Source organism: Ruditapes philippinarum, unplaced genomic scaffold (genome assembly GCF_026571515.1).
Source record: "Ruditapes philippinarum isolate M1 unplaced genomic scaffold, ASM2657151v2 ctg4881_1_1_1_1, whole genome shotgun sequence".
Lineage (NCBI taxonomy): Eukaryota > Metazoa > Mollusca > Bivalvia > Venerida > Veneridae > Ruditapes > Ruditapes philippinarum.
This window is the reverse complement of record NW_026854523.1, coordinates 94,049-115,702: the sequence shown is the minus strand read 5'-3', so window position 1 is coordinate 115,702 and position 21,654 is coordinate 94,049. Positions and strand designations below refer to the sequence as shown.

Genomic DNA, 21,654 nt, shown 5'->3' with positions numbered 1-21,654 from the left:
GGACATGTGCATGTGTAACTGTTATCCCCATCGACACATTCACCACCGTTCTTGCATGGACTTGCCTCACATTCATCATAATTGACTGTGACAAGGCAAAATAAAAGAGAGTTTAATATAGCAAGATTTTTTTTCCTTTTTGTTTGTTGGTGTTTGTTTATTTGTTTCTTTCTTTCTATTTACGCCGATTTTACACAATATATATAATAATTATAATATTTGATATATAAAATCTTGAAAATCCCTATAACAGGTGAAACATTTTTCTACAACGATTGTAATAGTTTTGCTAATAAATAATTACAATGTATATTGGAAAAAGGCAACACTTCATTCTCTTGTTCCCGCTATCTTTATCTGTATTGTTTGAAACATAACATTTTGGCAATATATATTTTTTTCTCATACATATACTGTTACACGCTTATCAGGACGAGTCCATTACAGGTTCACGGTATAATATTTATAATCCCCAGGCCATCAGTCTTCATTGGTTATTTGTTTAAAAAATAATATCGTTTAGTGACCACATTAATATTAGTGTTGAGAGTGAACGATTCCTATAATCAGACAATATGACAATTTAATGATACCTATTGGGTCTATTTGACAGAGATATGCGCCTGTATTACCACAACCCCAGTCATTCCATCCTGCACCGCCTGACCTCCAGTATGTGTGTAAACAATCTTCACCGTTCCAATCATCTGGATTAGCATCTTTCCAATTTTCATATCCCCAAGGTGCACCAGAAATCCATGCAAAGTTACCTTCACTTTCTTTGTCATTTGCTCCAAGCCAAAAGTACCGATCTGTCAACATATAATAGCTCCAGTATAGCATAAGATAAATTGATCAATTCCTAAGTATGATTAAAAAGAATTTAACAAAAAGTTACGATTAAAAATACACGTATTGCTGTTTTAGACTGCGAGCTTTATTAGCACCGCACATATACTCCAGTGGATATTTCATTTTTCCCAAGCAACCGGTAACAGATGGCACATTATTGTATCAACATTGTCAAGGTGGCTAGGCACAACAATAATAAGTGTAATCTTTTTATATACTTGATTTATGTGTTATCTTTTGATAGAACAATAAAGCAAATACTAGTAATGGCGTATGAAAATGCAGAGAATGAAATATAAGAAATGATTTTAAGATAATAAATGCTTGCAAGAAAAGTTAGCCTTTCACAGCTTACCAGATCTTTTTTCCGCTTCAGCCAAAACGAATGCATCCATTTCTGCGTCGTATATTTCTGCTAGAGCTGCATCTTGACCTTCACACGCAATCTGCAAAATAGTCATGGTCATTTAGAAATAAAGTGTGGTAAGTAATAGATATGATCGTTTTAGTTTCACATTTTCTAAATCATCATTACGCATCGTTGTTAATGATTGTAATGGTTATTGTTGTATTAACACATCTGTTGAGGTTTTTTAAATTCAAATTTTCACCATTTAATGTATAAATGTTGAATATTGCCTAGGCCAGAACGTTGCACTCTTTATTATTTCTTATTAAAAGACTTTTTCATATCGACATATCAATACTTACCTTCTTCATTTTGTATTGTTCGATTCGAAAATGTTTGAAACGTGATTTTAGTAATGCAGAATTTACAAAAATGTACATTTAAAGAGGTAACAATACATTTTGAACAGTTCTATTGTTTGTTCCGTTTACCAGCTGGATTTAGTAAATAGACGAAAATAAATCTTTGTTCTGTAAATTTAAAAGATATATATAAAATTCCATAAACTTCTACAGTTTAACCCTTGCCATTCTGAAACCATAAGTTATTAACTTTTGCCACCAGTAAAGACCTAGGCTAGCCTTAAAAATAACTGAAATGAATTGTGTCTATTATGGAATGAATGAAACTCACCTTTGCATTATCCCAGCTAGTTTGTTCTGTACTGAAAAACAGACAGGTTTCGTCATTCCACATAATCCATCCTTCGGGACAGGAGGCTAAAGGCGTGTGCAAAAGAGAAACAACGTTTTCATTATGGATATATGACAAAATTCCATTTAATCAATGGCTAGTTAAAAGATTATACACGAGATTGTAAAATAATTCGAAAATTCATTTATATATATATCTAAAAATTAAAAGCAATGTACACTGTAAATACTTTGAGAGCAATAAATAACTTCGTATACCTGTGTACCTGTCCAAAGACGAGTTTTTCTAAAAATCATCAAAATTATATTTAAAAATTTGGTAAGTTAATTCATGGAAAATCTTCTTTTGAAATTGGATAAATTATGATATAATACCTGGGTAACAGGTATCCAAACCAGTAACTGGAGATGTCGTACAAATATTTCCTTCTCCGCACTAAGATGAATATATATTAAGATAAACATAAATAACACGCAGATATTATCTATAGTTTCATATATTAAAGCTCATAATTAATTTATATTTACTTACTGAAACAAAAACATTATTTTGTACTAACAAAGTGATATAATAAACCAAAGAATAAAATGTACATCCGTCTTTTAAATTATCTTATCTGACACGAGAAACTAAATAAGACATTTCAGTATTGCTATACATTTTATACTGAGTTATCTTGAAAAAAGTCAGATAAAGTACAGTGACAATCCAACACATTCATTCACCTGCGCTTACTCCCAAACGTACTATAAAGATTTAAGTATTTTCCGAAAATTATTGCATTCGTTAACACATTCTGTCGATGTCAAATAATTTCATTCTTAAATGTTGACTTCTGCATTAGCCGGTGCTTGGAGCATGGCCCGTGATTTAATCAGTATCAATCAAACTGATCCTGGCATCCCTAATTTCCATTCTCATATTATGTAAGGTACATAGGGATTCTATTCATTGCATACCTTTGTAAGGAACTGCATCATAATCATTTTAATTTCAGCAAAATGTAATAACCATAATTCAAAGATAATCATTTTAAAGGAAAAAAATAAAAAAGAGAAACATTTATCGAAATATATTTTATTACCAAATACAAGCGTAACCACTTACGTCTGCACTACTTTCACATGACAATGACTCAACAGGTTTACCTATCGCTAGTATCGACACTAGAATCTGGTAAGAAAATATGATATAATAATGGTTAAAGATACTTCATTCACACATTTGGAGCATTGTTTTCAAAATCAAATAAAAAAAACAACAAAAAAAACAACAACAACATAATTAGTCATTACAAAAATCAAGTCTCAATTTTCTAGTATGCAAAATAAGCTACAATACAATATGATATTCTGACCATTTACATATATAATTAAGTTCAAGCCATATCCGCGCAGGAAATCGAAGGCGACAAGAAGCCTGGAAACTGAAAGCTGATCTTAAAGCGTTTCACTATTAGTAAATAAAACTGTGACTAACGTTTTTTATGGTAACACGAGTAAAAAGAGCTTTCAATCATGTAAGATTCTTATAACCTGAAGAAAAAAGCTTGAATGTTATAATATTAGTAATAACACTAGCAAATAATTATTGTAAATAAAGAAGTATTTTGACTTGCATACAAAATACTTAATATCTGTAACTGTACCAGTTCCCAGAAAGCAACATAAGAAAATATGATGTACGTAATTAGCCACTAAGTCTCCTTTTGGAAACTATTACAGAATGCCACACATTAAAAGCATTTGGTAAATAAACATAAAAGCATTTCTGGAATAATGGACCTTTAATATAAGCAAAATAAACTATGTCCATGCTACAACCGAAACTATACAGCCTTTACCACGATTATAGGTTTCTGCAAGCTTGTCCTTCTACACAATCTGATGCATTATTATCGTATCCCTATAGATAGTTAGCTATTCCAAAAAGTGAACTGATTAAGTGTTTTGCTCAACTCATCGGAAAAAGTGTTAAAAAACGGGTATTTAAGTAAAATGACTCACCGTGACAAAGCTCGCAAAACTCTCCATCCTTAATCAAATATCCAGAAATGTATTTCTGAAACAAGAATTATCTTTAAAAAAAGAAGAAGAACTGGTCCCTTTGCATATGTTAGTTCTAAGTTTTCCATGCAAAGTAATATAGAAATGTTAGCATAGCTTGCATAACAATTACATAATAATTTCTTGTTAGGTTATTAATGGTCTTGAAAAATGGAACACTCTAAGATGTATATGTTTCTAAACAAACCGTGTTTCGGTAAGTGAACTTAATTTCTAACACCAACATGTACAAAGTCGGTAAAGTAATTATTTTGTTTTATAAATTAATTTAATAATTTAAAAATATTAGCAATAAAACAATTGAACACATCAATAATCATATTATATATTAGATACTTATTGAACATCATAAACTTAGTGTACCTGATATTATTCTCTAAGCAATTTAACTAGATTGTAAAAGAACTATCCTGAACATTTTATTTTTTAACAATCGTTTACAGTATATTTCATAATTGCAAGAACCAATCTTCACATTTTAGTTTAGAATTATCTTAAAATGACAAGAACTATCTTTTATATTTAATTTTAGAATGGCCGATGAGATTCACAGATCTCATTTTGTAATTTTAAAATGACAAATGAAAACTCTTCTGATATTCAGTTCTTCCCTGTACAGTTTACAGGAAGTTATACTGAAAACAGACCGGCTTTCGGCCGGAAAAAAATGTTAAGTTTGATGATTTTTACCATGTGCGTGAAGTAAGCAAGAGCGCTTTTACCTTTACCTATATAATATTGAATATACAAGTTATCATTTAATATACTGCACATTACAAAATAAAACATATAATAGTATATGCATGTTAAGCTACTTTTACATGTACCAAATAGTGTTTCATTATCATGCAATTTCGCATCTGGCCTAAAAGAACTTCACAAAATGTGTAGTAAAAATTAATATTATGTTAAACCATTTTCGTATGCAGTTGTCATTTCCGACTCAATCTAAACTTACACCAGCTTTAAATCTTTACTTCCGAAATGAGCAAATTTCGCGAAAATTATCCCCAAAGTCAAGAAGCATATGCCTCTTCTAAATAAAGAAAACAGCCATGCTAACTTTTTTTTAATACGTACAATGTTCATTTAAAAGCGTTCATGATAATGTTAAAAGTGTGAAGCATCACATACGTTTACTATCTTATGTAAACGCCCTACCCCTTTCGATTAAATTCGATTAAAACATCAAGCTTGAAAAACTTATAAGACTAACTACCTTGGAAACGAAAAATATCAATCGCATTTTTTCTATCTGAATAAGATTTAAGATTGCCAGAAAAGTACTTTACATTAAAGAAGTATCAACACTTTTATCATCTGAGAATTTAACAATTGATGTGCATTTATTTTTATAAACGATAATTGTCTTACACAGGGAATGTTGAATAAGTGTATTAAACAGTATAAAACACTCCAAAAATACAAACATTGACAAAAGTAAACAAATATGAAACAATTATTGGTATCACATTGCGGTTACTTGGGTGAATGAATGGTAAAAGCTTAAAAAGAAACAACACATACCTGATACAATAACGAAAAAAACAAACAGTTATGCGTTTCAAAGCGTTAAAAATAATACTTATTATAACACCAATGTTAAACTCATAACGTAAACAACATTGCTGCTCACTAGACACAAACACAAATGGACTTACCTTCCAATATTGTGACGACACTTGGAACTGGTGTTTAAACTGCGAAACTTTCATTCTTTTATTCCCTAAATTTTGCACCAGCTTGTGAAATATTCTATACTTTCATCATTAAGATCGACTGTTTCATTAACAAAGCTTCCATTTGTTAGATCATATCTCACACACACCATTCTCCTGGCTTTTTCCGTAGGAGTTTCTATGGTATTGGTTTAAAAAGCAAGGTATCGAAAAAGTAGCAATGGAGATCCATCCTTGATTCTGTCAGAATTTGAAAATATATTCATTGTACTATGTGAAGAATGTTACATAAATAGTGAATCAAAGCAAACTCATTTGACAACATATTTTGTCTTATATTCATACAACAATGGAACAATATCTGAAAGGAATTCTTTGTTATCCTTTGCTTTTATGGTTAAGTCAGCGAAAAACACATTATGCTGAGAGATATACGTGGCAGTGTTCCCTATTCGTCATTGAAGATAATTCTTTTGTTTTCACAATGGAAATAATGTAATCTGCCTGTATGAAGTTAACGGAAAATCCGTTCTTCATACAATTCAACCTCCACGCAGTGATCATTCTTTCTTCTATACGAGATATGACATTATGGCGGTAAAAACTTCTTCGGTACATATAGTTTACGAATATACATAAAATAAATAACAGCAACAAGTAAAATGCTTTGTGTTCTATATTAAATACAGCTTACAAAATGAATGAGAAGGTAACAGCATCCATCCCACAGGGATAAATGAATTCAACCATATTCTTTAACATTTGAATCGAAAAAAAATTCAGTTTTGATAGTGTTTATTTATATGTATGAGCATTTAAAGATATACTATGCTCATTTTTGAGTAAAATATTTTAATCGAAGAAAGTTATTAAAACCTATGACATTCATACTGAATATGTCTAATTTGAATAAAAAAATGAATAAAACTATGCATCTGATGTCACGTGCTCTATAATAGGACAAGTAAAGTTGGTCTTTCTTAAAAAAAACTGCAAGTTTTTTTAACGACACTATATATTCATATTGTGACGACCTATAGTGTGTAGAGTTTATTACATGACATATCAACTTTGTGTGAAGTCAAAACATGTTTATTTCATATTAACAAAGAGACTGTATAGCAATTATAATATTTTCTGATATCAAATTTGAGCATAGTATATCTTTAAGGTCAATTCATTTCAAAAACAAATTCATATTTATGGTATGTATATCATTTGTTCAAAGCTGAGTATGATAAATTGCCTTACTGATCTGTATTTAAAACGCCCGATGGATTTGAGACATAATCGATAATGACCTTGACGAGGAAAGAGAATATAAAATAATTATTTTCTTCAGCAAGATTTAGAATAGAAAAAGCGCCACATTATGCATTTAAGTAAAATGATGTGTCCAGTAACTAATTTAAAGTTTTTTGTCTCAATTTATGATGCAGCGAACTGGTTCATTCTTTGGGACGATAACAAGATAACGGGTTTAATTTAGACCCATCCATGAATGTCACTCGTAAACATTTTCGAATACTTATATATACGTTCAAAATCATACCCGAACAGAAGTACTTCTGGTAAATAGAAACATATAAGTGTTTGAATTGTAATGTTCCGTGGTACTAAATAAAGCATGTATCATTCGATGAAAATAAGTGGAAAGATTTTTCAGACAGGATTTAAAGTTGTTTTAACCATTTTGAATTACTCCCAATGTAACAGACCTACGCTATAAAACATCCATTTTATGTTTTCAGCAACGGAAAATTATTCAAGTTAAACGGGCCTGATTTACATTGTCAAATACATACTTATCATGACATTGTACAGACTATGATTCAGAAATGTCTAATTTTACACATGGCCATGAAAGAAATGATCTCGATAAAGCCATCAAAAACACGAGCAGGGTGGTATGACATTAAATAATAAATTGTTCATTCCCTCAAACGGAATCTCTAAACGCAATATCTATTTGTCCTGTTACAAATATACCAGACTTGTATTACGTCGGGATCGCTTGGCTTTTGATGTCATTATCATCAACTAGATTATTGCTTATATTATAGATAGCATCACATCCCATAGCTATGATGTATTATATCATGTAATCTAACTTATTATTATTGTGTATAGCAAATCATGATTATCAACAAGCTGCCTTCATAATATACAAGAGAATCATATCCACAGAATCGTTATAATAGAGATGCTTTTGGAAACATTATCAACAATTTCTTTCACTACATCGCTTTATTGCCAATCAATTCAAAACAACATCGACGGCTGGATAGTCGGATGTAGCAATATTATTCTTTTGTTTTTGCGGTATAGCAGAAACAAAAGAATAGATTAACTACCAGTATGTACTGATAATATTGTGTAACATTCTATGCAATCTGACGACGAAATAACATTGTTATAACCATATGTCTGTTGTTTTGAAATGGTTGGCAATAAAGCAAAGCACACAGTGAAAGAAAATGTGGATATACATGCCTAAAACATCACTATTGTAACGATTTTGTTGATATGCTTGTCCAAAAACGAATTGAAATGTATATTATGAAAGCAGCTTGTAAGGTGATAACAAAATCCACAATAAATTATATACACAAGCTATGTGATGTTATGATATATATGGTGATAACACAAAGCCTAGCGATCCAGGATTTTATGTTTCTAAACCCAAGATAACCCTGGGATATACAAAAGGACAAATAGATATTGCTTTTTGAGATACTACATTGTACCTTGTTTATTGCTTTCGATTGTTTTATCATAAACATTTGGCAATGTGTAAAAATAATTATTTCTGAACGTTATAATGTTTTTCAGAGTTATTAAAGGCTGATATTTTCATAAGTGATTTTTCAAAAAAGTCTTGTTTAGAATTTAAAATTAAACTCGCCAATTTGTCATGTTTGGTTATTTTGGTCGTAGAGCGATGGTAGAGTTGAAATGGACAATGATAAAGGGTGTTGTTTCTCATGAGTATTATCTTTTACAAAGATATTATCTCAATGTAAATCAGCCCGAGCTAATTTTGAAAATTTTGCTTAGCAGACTCGATTTTTATAGCATTTGACTGATTCATTTGGAGTGATTCAAAACAACTTTTAATCTTGTATGAAATATAGTTTAAATTAGTTTCATCAAATGATACATGCTATATTTAGTACCATGGAATATACCAATTCAAACACTGAATTAAATGTTTTTATATACCAGTTCACATTTTACAGATTAAGACAATTTTTATTCTGAAAACAAAATGTCAATTACTATGCAGATAATATATGCAGAATATAATGTATGTGATTTCCCCGATTACCTTTTTGTCTTCCCAAAGAATGAACCAATCCGCAGCAACCAAAATTTACACAGAAAAATACAAATGAGTAACTGGACACATAATTTTACCTCAACACATCAAAATGGCTCGAAATTTATTATTTTCAAAAATCTTCAAGTTAAATATTACAAAGAGTTTTTTGCAATGTACTACTTCGTGGTATACGTGTGAAAGCTAGCTTATCTTTTTGTACGCAAACTCCTGCGTGGAGATTGATTTGTATGAATGACAGATTTCCCATCAACCTGATACAGATTACTTTGTTTTCACCAGGTTTATTAGTGTTTATCGCTGACTTAACAATAACAGCAAAGGATTACAAAGAATCACTTTCAGATGTCGTTTCATTGTTGTATGGATATGACAGACAAACGTGTTGTTAAGTGATTTTGTTTTCATTCACTATTTATTTAACATTATTGCATAGAATGATGGTGATATATCCAAATCCTGACAGAATCAAGGTTGGATCATCATTGCTACTTCTTCGATACCTTTATATTTCAAACAGTTACAATAGAAACTCTTATGGAAAAAGTCAGTAGAATTATATGTGTGGGATATGATCTAACAAATAGAAACTTTATTAATGGAACAGCTGATCGTAATATGATAAATGTATACAATTCTTCACAAGCTGGTGCAAAATTTAGGGAATAAAAGAATGAAAGTTACGCAGTTTAAACACCAGTTCCAAGTGCCACAACATTGGCAGGTAAGTCATTTTATACTTGTGTTTGGTTAGCAATGTTGCAGACGTTATGATAAGTTTAACTTTTTAATGTGGTAACAAGTATTTCTTTTAACGCTTTGAATCATATAACTGTTTTCTTCGTTGTTGTAACAGGTATGTGTTATTTCATTTTGAAAAATAACCATTCAGATGCACACACAAATAACTGCTAAGGATTGTTTCATATTTTCTTTACTTTTTTTTAACAATGTTTGGGTGTGTATGTATATTTTGTGTGTTAAATACTGTTTAGTACACTTATTCAATATTCTTTGTATAAGGCAATGTATCGTTTATAATAAAAAAATGCACATCAATTGTTTAATTTACAAATAATAACAGTGTTGATACTTTTTTGTTGTAAGGTACATTTTCGGGATACCTTGAACTAGGTAGCATATGTACAAAAAAAATTGTTTTGTTTCCAAAGGAAAAAGTTTATTTTTCTTACTAGTATTTCAAGCTTGATATTTTATTCAATTTCATCGATCGGGGGGACATTTGTATAAGAAAGTATACGATATTTCACACTTTTACCATTATTATTCTCGTTTTTAAATACTATTCATTTAAAAAAGCTAGCATTGATTAGTGGGAAGAGACCTGTGCTTCTTGATTTTGGGGAAAATTATCGCTAACTTTGCTAATTTGGGAAATAAAAAAGCTGGTGTACGTTAAGATTTTTGGGAAAAAACCTACTTATTTTAAAGAAAATATCCTTTGGCAAGAAGCCATTTATTGTCCTCTGTTATATAAGTTAAACAATCACTGACTAGCCTGTTTTTATTTTGATTTACATAACTGATGAAAAAGTGTTACCTTTGTATTAAAATCTCTTTTTTGCAGAATTATTGGAAATAAAAATTAGCTGGTTACGCTCTGATATATACGTGAAACAATGTACAACTTGTAAATAGCAAAGTGAACTAAAGAAACTTTATGAATTAAAATAGCAAATTCTATATAGTAACACTAATAAATACGATAGCGTTGAGAAAGATCATATTGGAGAACGAACTTAAGATACACAAAATTTTATGATTATACTTTTAAAATATATTTTATTATTAGGTTTTTGACTATATAATTATGACATCGCATGGATTGTTTACTGTTTTATTTAGATATGATTATGTATTGAAATTCATAAATGTAACGTACATTTTCATTGCAAAATCATTATGTTTACATAATATTTCCTTATTCATAGATGAAGCAAATTTGTAAATTACTTTATATTTATATCTACGATAATTATTGGGATGTACTTAAAATTGTTTTAAATGATGCATAACAGGTTATATGGTCGTATATGAGCCGATAAGTGTTAAATGACCCGAGTTTCTCATTTACAATCGTTAATTAAGGTCAATATAACATGTCAAACTGACAAAATATAAATAATACAGCAGATGTACGAAATCATGAGTTGTCATGACGGTCGACGTAGCTATCTGTTTAAAATTCCTCTGCAAAAAAACATTCACAATTTGAATTTAAATTTACATATATATGTTTTGTACCTGGAAATGACAACTTCATGCGAAAATCCTTAAACATAATTTTCCTTTTTTGTTACTAGATATATCCATTGGCTGAAAGTACAGAATTAATAATGTTCTTTAAGGGATGCGGAATTGCATGGTATTGAATCAGTTTGTGGTACATGTAAAAATGTAGTTTACATGAAATGTTTATTTTATTTGTAATGTAAAGTATATTAAATAAGAAATATTAATTTCCGTTTCAGTTTCTTTTCAATATTATCTATATACAAACTCTCTAGCTTACTTCATGCACACGGTTGAAATCATTAAAATGTGCCTTCTGTAAGATTTTTATTTTAATTTAAGAGGACCTTTCAGAAGTGCATTTCTGGATATTTGAATAAGGATGGATACTTTTGCGAGCTATATCACGGTGAGTCATTACTCTTTAATATCCGTTTTAAACGCTTTTCCAGATGAGTTGAGCAAAACACTTAACCAACTCCCTTTTTGAAATAGCCAATATTTATAGGGATATCACGATGAAAGACTGCGAAGAAGGAAAGGCTTGAGGAAATCTATAATTGTCGCATAGTCTGTAAAGTTTCGTTGTTTATTTTGCTAATATTAAAGACCCATTATACCACAGAAATGCTTTTATTTTTATTTCTCAAAAACTTTATATATATTGCGTCCTATTATAGTTTCCAAGAGTTACTCAATGACCATTTATTGTGACTAATATTTTGATTATATTGCTTTCTGTAATAAGTATTCGATTTCCTGTCTGGATATGGCTTGAATAACCATTTGATGGTCAGAATATTATATAGCATTGTGGCTTATTTTGCATACTAGATATTGAGCATTTTTTTCAATGACTGATTATGTATTTTTTAATTTGAGTTTGAAATCAATGTTCCAAGTGTGTGAATATAATAACTTTAACCATTATTATCTAATATTTTCTTACCAGATTCTAGTGTCAATTCTAGCGATAGGTAAACCTGTTGAGTCATTGTCATGTGAAAGTAGTGCAGACGTAAGTGGTTTCGCTTGTATTTGGTAATAAAATATATTTCGATGATTTTTTTTTAAAAATATTCTTGTTAAGGTTATTATATATGTATATTGCTAAACTCGAAATGATTATGATGCAGTTCCTTACAAAGGTATACAATGTATAGAATCCCTATGTATCTTACATAAATGAGAATGGAAATGTGGTATGAAAGGACCAGTTTTATTGACACTGTTTCGGATTGTCACTGAAAGATTATTTGTGTTTAAAGTGCTCTTTAAAATCTGACCTTAAGATAACTTAGAAAAATATTGTATAGGAACTGAAATTTCTTATTCAGTTTGTTGTGCCAAAACATGTCGTGTAAATAATCTAAAAGACAAAAGTATATTTTAGTATTTTGGTTTATTGTATCACTGTTTAAATACAAATAACGTTTATGTTTCAGTTAGTTTTGAGTTATTTATGTTTATTTATATATTTATTTTAGTGTGGAGAAGGAAATATTTGTACGACATCTCCAGTAACTGGTTTCGATACCTGTTTTCCAGGTATTTATATAATAATTTATCAAATTTCAAAAAAAAGTTTTACCATAATATAAATTACCAAACTTTCTATATAACTTTAAGGAAATTTGGAAATGTTCATCTTTGGACAAGTGAACTACTTGAATTTAACGATGTTATTTTTGCCCTCCAAGGATAGTGTTTTCAAGCTTTGAACATTTCTATGTATTTGCTGATATAATATAATTATCGAATTTGTTTACAATCTTGTGTAATATCATTTAACACTTATTTGAATAAAAGGACATTTATCTTCATGATATACATCATAAAAATGTTGTTTCTCTTTTGCACACGCCTTTAGCATCTTGTCCCGAAGGATGGATTATGTGGAATGACGAAACTTGTCTGTTTTTCAGTACAGAACAAACTAGCTGGGATAATGCAAAGGTGAGTTTCATTCAATTTAGTACGATAGACCAAATTCATTTTATTTTATAACAATAAAACAACATGAAGAGAAGAAGGGACATCAAATCATATATTATACTGTGTTATATAAATGAAAGAGCATAATTGGCTGAAAATAACAAAGTATAAAAATGACATATGTAATCGAAGAAATACGTTATAGTTTGAAATACAACATTACAGTGTCAGATTTATGTCAATCTTCGTATTGTTAGTCAAGATATGAAGAGTATTAAAGATCTGTCATGTAAAAAATCACTTAAATATGCAGTTATATATAAAAAACAATACCATTTTATATATCATAAATAAATTAATTCTAAAATCTTTTGTAATGTAAAAATATTTTTACCTTATAATTACATTTATTACATTTAAGCTGTTAAATTTCTTAATGGATTTGTGCATCTTCCATTTTATAAACTGTCTATTATCAATTTCGAGGATATCTAGATGAAAATTTGAAATTGCTGAACCAGTAGTATAGAGCGTGGTCAGAATGCAGTGAAGCCTATCCAAGTGTTTTTAATGATGGCAATAGTTAATAACCTTTGGTTACAGAAGGTTTAAGAGTTAAACTGCAGAACTTTATAGAATTTTATATAAATTTTTTAATTTTTTTAAACAAAACATTTATGTCTGTTTACTACATCCAACTGGTAAACGAAACAAACAATTTAACTGTTCAAAATGTATGTTTCCGTCTATGAATGCATTTTTTTAGTAAATATTGTATTTACTTAAATCGCATAAATATTTTCGAATCCTGACCTAGAACAGTTGTTCATTAACACTATGGAAAATGTCATATCCCTCGAGAACAATCGAAACAAACTGAAGATGAGAAATATTGAAAAGTCACTTTGAAAAAAGCCTTTTAATGAGAAATAATAAAAAAATTCACATAGTTACGGCTTATACAATATGCAACTTTTATACATGATTCTGGTGAAAATTTGAATAAAAAATCCTACCGGGATAATCAACAATAATGCGTGGTATAATACATAAAATTGGAATATTTCCTAAATGGACATTGATATTTTGCAGATTGCATGTGAAGGTCAAGATGCGGCTCTAGCTGAAATATACGATGCAGAAATGGATGCATTTGTTTTGGCTGAAGCGGAAAAAAGATCTGGTAAGCTATGAAAGGATAACTTTTCTCGCAAGCATTTATTTACTTAAATTCATTTCCAATATTTCATTCTCTGCATTTTCATACGCCATTATTTGCTTTATTGTTCTATCAAAAGATAACACATAAATCAAGTATATATAAAGATTATACTTATTATTGTTGTGCCTAGCCACCTTGACAATGATGATACAATAATGTGCCATCTGTTACCGGTTGCTTGGGAAAAAATGAAATATCCACTGGAGCATATGTGCGATGCTAATGAAGCTCGCAGTCTGAAACAGCAATATGTGTATTTTTAATTGTAATTTTTTGTTAAATTCTTTTTAATCATTCTTAGAAATTAATCAGTTTATCTTATGCTATACTTGGGCAATTATATGTTGGCAGATTGGTACTTTTGGCTTGGAGGAAATGACAAAGAAAGTGAAGGTAACTTTGCATGGATTTCTGGTGCACCTTGGGGATATACAAATTGGAAAAGTGCTAATCCGGATGATTGGAACGGTGAAGATTGTTTACACACATACTGGAGGTCAGGCGGTGCAGGATAGAATGACTGGAGTTGTGGTAATACAGACGCATATCTCTGTCAAATGGGCCCATTAGGTATCATTAAATTGTCAAATTTTCTGATTATAGGAATCGTTCACACTCAACACTAACATTAATGTGGTCACTAAACGATATTATTTTTTTAAACAAATAACCAATGAAGAATTATGGCTTGGGGATTATTAATATTATACCGTGAACCTGTAAAGGACTTGTCCTGATAAGCATGTAAAAGTATTATGTATGACGAAAAAAAATATTGCCAAAATGTTATGTTCAAACAATAAAGATAGCGGGAACAAGCCTTTTTCAATATATTGTAATTATTTATTAGCAAAACTATTATAATCGTTGTAGAAAAATGTTTCACCTGTTATAGGGATTTTCAAGATTTTATATATAATCATTATTGTGTAAATTCGGCGTAAAAAGAAAGAAAGAAACAAATAAACAAAAACCAACAAATAAAAAGAAAACATTTTTTTGCTATATTAAACTCTTTTTTTGACTTGTCATAGTCAATTATGATGAATGTGAGGCAAGTCCATGCAAGAACGGTGGTGAATGTGCCGATGGGGATAACAGTTACACATGCACATGTCCCCCGAACACCGCTGGGGTTAATTGCGAATGTAAGTAGAAGCCATTACCATTATTTCAAGTTTTTAAATGTCCCTATAGAAAGATTGATGAGTTTTATAAATGCTCTTTTTGGACAGGTAGTTCTGTAAAAGTTACTGATGATTTTTTTCCTTGAAAGGACCTACAGTTTCTTTCAAGCTTCACACATTGTTTTGTATAATTGTTTAATATAAATCAGATTTATTGAATTTGTTTACAAACGTGTGTGCAATCCTTTAACTAGCTTTGATTAAATGGACATTTATCTTTATGATATACATAATGAAAACGTTGTTTCTCTTTTGCACACGCCTTTAGCCTCTTGTCCTGAAGGATGGATTATGTGGAATGACGAAACTTGTCTGTTTTTCAGTACAGAACAAACTAGCTGGGATAATGCAAAGGTGAGTTTCATTCAATTCAGTACGATAGACACAATTCATGTTATTTTATAACAATATAGCTAATTAAAGATGTATTACATGTATATGAAAAATCGTCTAAATGTGTGTTCTTGCAGTTATATATGAAAGCAATGTCATTTGTATATATTATAATTAATTCTGTGATAAATATCTTATGTAATGTAAATTAAGATATGTTTTTCTTTCTTATTATTTCATTTATTACAGTAAAGCTGTTGAATTTAATGGATTTTAGTATGAACTGTCCATTATGAATTTTTTGGATATCTAGATGAAAGTTATGGTCTACTAATAGTAAAGAGTGTCGTCGTTAGAATGCAATGATGTAAAGGATATTCTAGCTCGTAGCTGATGACATTTTTTGGTTCTAGAAGGTTAAGGGTTACGATCAAAACAACACCCGCCAAAATATTGTATTTACTCAAATCGCGAAAACATTCATAAATCCTAACCTAAAACAATTGTTCACCTATCTTTTATTATGGCTTATCAAATAAATCTATGGAAAAGGGCTGATCCCTCCTCAAGAGTAAAAAACAAAATGAAGAAAGTAAATACCGAAAACTCGGTTTGAATGGGTCTGTTTACGAGAAATAATGAAAGTGCATCATCACTCACGCCCATAGCTCCAGTCTAAGCAAAACATAATAAAGCATTGGTGTCAATGACACCGAAATACAAGAAAAATATAACAAAAAAAAGATATAGTAACCCAATGACGTCCACCCGAAACGGTCAAATTGAAAATTTTACAGGTCCGACAGATTGCGCCTGTTCATTCACGGTAGTGGTAAATTCATGCTATTCACATCATATAGCACTGTAGCAGTGGCTATTGCAATATTCAACATTTAAACATTACTGTGGTGAAAACTTGTATTTAAATAATTAAGAGTAAAGATCAACAAGGCAAAAGCAACGTTCACAGGACGCAGTCCCCGACACGCACCAAGCCACAATAGCAGGGCAAACTGAATGCACCAAAAAACCTCAACACATGTGTAAATACGGCGATAATCATAAAAACAGTGCGTTATAAAATAATTTAGAAAATTTGATACTAGAACGATCATATCTTTCACTTACCACACTTTATTTCTAAATGGACACGACTATTTCGCAGATTGCGTGTGAAGGTCAAGATGCAGCTCTTGCCGAAATATACGATGCAGAAATGGATGCATTCGTTTTGGCTGAAGCGGAAAAAAGATCTGGTAAGCTATGAAAAGATAACTCTTCTTGCAAGCATTTATTATCCTAAATTCACTTTTAATATTTCGTTCCCTGCACTTCCATATACCGTTATTTGCTATTTTGTTCTATCAAAAGGTAACAAACAATTCACGTATATAAGAAGATTATACTTATTATTGTTGTTCCTAGCCACCTTGACAGTAATGATACAGAAATGTGTCATCGGTTACCGGTTGCTTGGGAAAAAATAAACATCCACTGGAGCATAAGCGCGGTGCTAATAAAGCTCGCAGTCTAAAACAGCAATTTTCGGGAGAGGTGTCATTTTTATTACACTTAGGAATTAATCAATATACATGTATCTTATGCTATACAATTTCATGTCGGTAGATCGGTACTTTTGGCTTGGAGGAAATGACAAAGAGAGTGAAGGTAACTTTGCATGGATTTCTGGTGCACCTTGGGGATATGAAAATTGGAAAGATGCTAATCCGGATGATTGGAACGGTGAAGATTGTTTACACATAACTGGGGGTCAGGCGGTGCAATAGAATGACTGGGGTTTTTGGGGAATACGCGCTTCTCTGGCAAAATGGGCCCCTTGGTATCATTAAATTTTCCCTATTTTTCAAAAAAACTAGAGGTCAGGCGGTGCAGGAGGAAATGGGGGCTGTTAATTAGGCGCAAAACTCTGTCAATTGCCCATTTGGTTCTTTTAAATTTTCAAATTTTTTGATTATAGGAACGTTCACACTCACATAACATTCTTTGTGTCATTCGTCAATATATTTTTGAAACAAACAACTAATGACCCTAATGCATAATGGATTTGCTTTGCCTTAAATTCGGAGCAGTACATTCAAAGTTTAAGGGATTTCATTATCAATAATGTATAAAAGAGAAGGTAACAGAACTATATATGAGAACAGATATCAACAAGGAAGATTGACATTCAATGACCGCATCAATAAGAAATTTGTCAGGCTTCACCGACGTGCGGACTAGCCTTGCTCTATTCTTTTGGCAAAGACTAACGAAGTTCAATTTCAGCATATCAAGGGTTAATTAAGTCATTTTATGGTATAACATACATACTGCTAACTACATAAGAAATTCATATCTAAATGAAATTTAATAAAGGAGATGCATGTGTACTACAAAGCTTAATTATGTTTAGATTATGATGACTGTTCATCAAACCCCTGTCTAAATGGTGGAATATGTGATGACGGTGTAAACGAATACACATGCACGTGTCCATCGGGCTTCACTGGGACAAACTGTCAACGTAAGTATCTACGTTTAAAAGAAAGTTATGACTAATAAAGCAAATTTTCAAACATTGTCATGATACGCTTAGGAATATAGGAAAGTTTCTTTGGAACATGATAATTAAAGCTACATTTCTTTCTAATTTTGATGCTTAATATGAAAACAAACACTAAAAGAATATTAGATAAAATAAAAGAACATTGACAACTTTGTGTTCAGGTTGATAGTAAACGGGTATACAAAATAATTTCATTAACCATACTGTTATATATAAACTTAAATAAATAACCTTTACACTTGTGTAATGAACTTGATTTCGTTATGATTTTGGATATGATATTTAATTATAATAAGATTAATCCACGACAAAAGGCTTGGTCAACACGTATATATGAAATTGTGGTGTAGATGTTATTAATTGTGTTTCTCTTTCACTTATTTCTATATCAGTATCGTGTCCAGCTGATTGGTTAATGTGGGAGGATACCTGTTTCTTCTTTAGTACTGAAACAACTAATTGGGATGGTGCCAATGTAAGTTTATGACACTGCACAATTATATCTTGTAAAAAATGTTTAAGAACACACTATACTGGCGTTTACGGATATTCATCAATCATTACCGTAGTAACCAAAATATCGTTAACATTGTTCATTGACAAGTTTCCAATATATCTTGTTTCCATTATACATGCATTCATTTAGGCGCCACTTCAAAAATAATAGATCTATCGTTACATAGTTAGACAGGTTTAATGCGTGTGTCATCTTAAATATCCGGGTGCGAAACAGCTTTTACTAAACGATACTACTTTATTTCATGCCATGGAAATCTATAGTGATATACTGTACGTATAATACACGATAATGATTTTGAATACTTTAATAGAAACAACATTTGATAAATTTAGAAAATAATCACAATTCACTTATTCGACAATGTTTTTGCAAAGACATGAATTATTGTACTTTCTTTTTACACTTTTGTATTTATGAAGATATGTCAAATATTTTGCAGGTTGCATGTGAAGCTCAAGGTGCTTCTTTAGCTGAAATATATGATGTAGACACAAATACATTTATCATCGCGGAGGCTAAGAAAAGGACCGGTAAGCTTTGTGTTTACCCATTACCTACTGAATATTGAATTCAATTTGCTTTTCTTTATCTTCGGAACAATCCTTGAAAACGTTAGAGGCACAATATGCTTCAGAAATAACTTTCTTTTTATTTATCAAAAGTTTTTTAATGTTGGTCTACTTTCATAGTTTCCAAAATGTTACTGATTGGCCAATTAGCTACACCATCTTTTGCTTCTGTTCCTTTTTTTGGCAATTAGTTAATATATACTTTTATAGTACTGTAGTATTTTGTGAAGAGGTCAACATATTACTTTGTTTACGTTTTGCTACTTTAATGACACATAATTTCGCATTCTTAAATACTTTCGTCAGGCGATAAGCATCTAAAATGCTCTAAAATTATTAGTTTAATGTTATCAAACCCGTGTTAACTATGCCGTTCCTAAGATAACAAAAAATATTCATTCCTGGGGTAAAATGTACTTTTATGGTTTTTCAATAGCAAAATACAAAACTTAAGCTAAGACCTGATCCTTGCCAGGTAAAACTGCATGGTTAAAAGAATATAATAAAAAAGATAAAACTTTGATATTTCAGATCGCTATTTCTGGATTGGAGCATCTGACAAAGCTGAAGAAGGCGTTTATGCATGGAATTCTGGCGCTCCTTGGAATTTCACAAATTGGAGGAGTAATCAGCCCGATGACTTCAATAGTAATGAAGATTGCATACATCTTTACTGGAGAGATTGGGGTATAGGATGGAATGACTGGATATGTACAAATATTGGCGCATACCTCTGCCAGACAGAGCCCTCGGGTTTGTAAATTTCAGACTTTTCGGTATCATTGTTTTTTATTTGAACACATCTAAAACAACTTATGGTAAAGGAAATTAACAATCTATCCTTAATCACTCATTTTAATCTGCAACTACAGTATCAACCTGTCTGTACAGCAATCACATGACTAATCGTAAAACAAATCTATTTTATAGACAGTTTAGAACAAGCTTTTTATAGCCAGTGACATATATTTTGACTTATTAACATTCGTCGAATAAGCAACAAAAACCATAAAACAAATCAAAATTACTTCTTGGTTTTATATTCAGACGTATATATCTGATATACTCATGACAACGCCAGTCATGAAAGTGGCATGCATCTAGAGTTCATGTAGTGGATTATATTTCTGTCAGATTCTCAAAGAAACAAATACAATATTCGCCCAATCTCATTAAAATCATATCCTTACTGTCGTTCCACTACCCTACGCTCGTAGCGAAGTAACGGAGCGAAAACGATGATCTGGTTTTAATGAGATTGAATATTCGCCGTTATAATTAAATACAATTTTACAGCAAAGTACACGTAGTCTCATGTAGATGTGTATAGCACATAAGTGTAACGTGAATAAACTTATCATGTTGTTGTTTTTTAAATTTTTTCAGAACAATAGATGAATCAACGTAATATGAGAAGACCCTGAGTTTATAAGTCAGACATCTTTTTGAGATTTATCTTTTGAAACTAATTGTGATTGAAATAAAATATTGATAATATGTCTATAATCATCTGATAAATAAAAGGGTCACTATTTAACCTGTGTTGATTTTGCTTTTGTTTTTTGAGCTGCTTTACATTTTAAGTACATTGTGTCTTTGTTTTGATTTTGTATTTTCACTATGTATTTATACTAATGTATATATGTAAATATGGTTGGGTTTAAGACAACATAGACACTTTAGAGGTCATAATTATGGTGACTGTCAAGCCTTTCTTGTGGAAAAAAGACCTTATGTGCTCTTCCGTATATAACTTCAAACACGAGCATGAACCTGAGTACAGACAATTCGCAAGCTACCTGGAATGAAAGAATCCCTGGCGGGAGGGATTGCATCCCACAGCTGTAAAGAGCAGGCGGTTGGAAATTAACGATCTTTTCCTCTTGGAAACATATGCCCCATGTCACTTTGTAATTTACTTATTTATCTTTTTAAAATACTACAGCACATTTTAAATTTATATATATCTGTAACTGTTTTAAACATATTTATTTATAAAGTAGAATTTAAATTCAAATTTTATTTGTTAAGAAAGGCCTCCGGTCCAAAATACAACGTATACAATATAA

General features: G+C 30.8%; 1 protein-coding gene and 1 pseudogene across 1 annotated transcript; one reads left to right on the top strand and one right to left on the bottom strand.

Annotated features, from left to right (window-relative positions):
- On the bottom strand, positions 1-5,675 carry LOC132740354 (macrophage mannose receptor 1-like; the record flags this gene model as incomplete). The annotated part of the gene is given in 8 exon segments (XM_060728239.1): positions 1-85; positions 594-812; positions 1,208-1,298; positions 1,895-1,980; positions 2,290-2,350; positions 3,023-3,088; positions 3,922-3,976; positions 5,643-5,675. Coding segments are annotated over 7 exon segments (635 nt in total), but the record flags the coding sequence as incomplete, so codon positions are not given.
- A 3,977-nt stretch (positions 5,676-9,652) lies between these two features.
- LOC132740359 (macrophage mannose receptor 1-like) lies at positions 9,653-21,122 on the top strand (annotated as a pseudogene).
- The last annotated feature ends 532 nt before the right edge of the window (positions 21,123-21,654 follow it).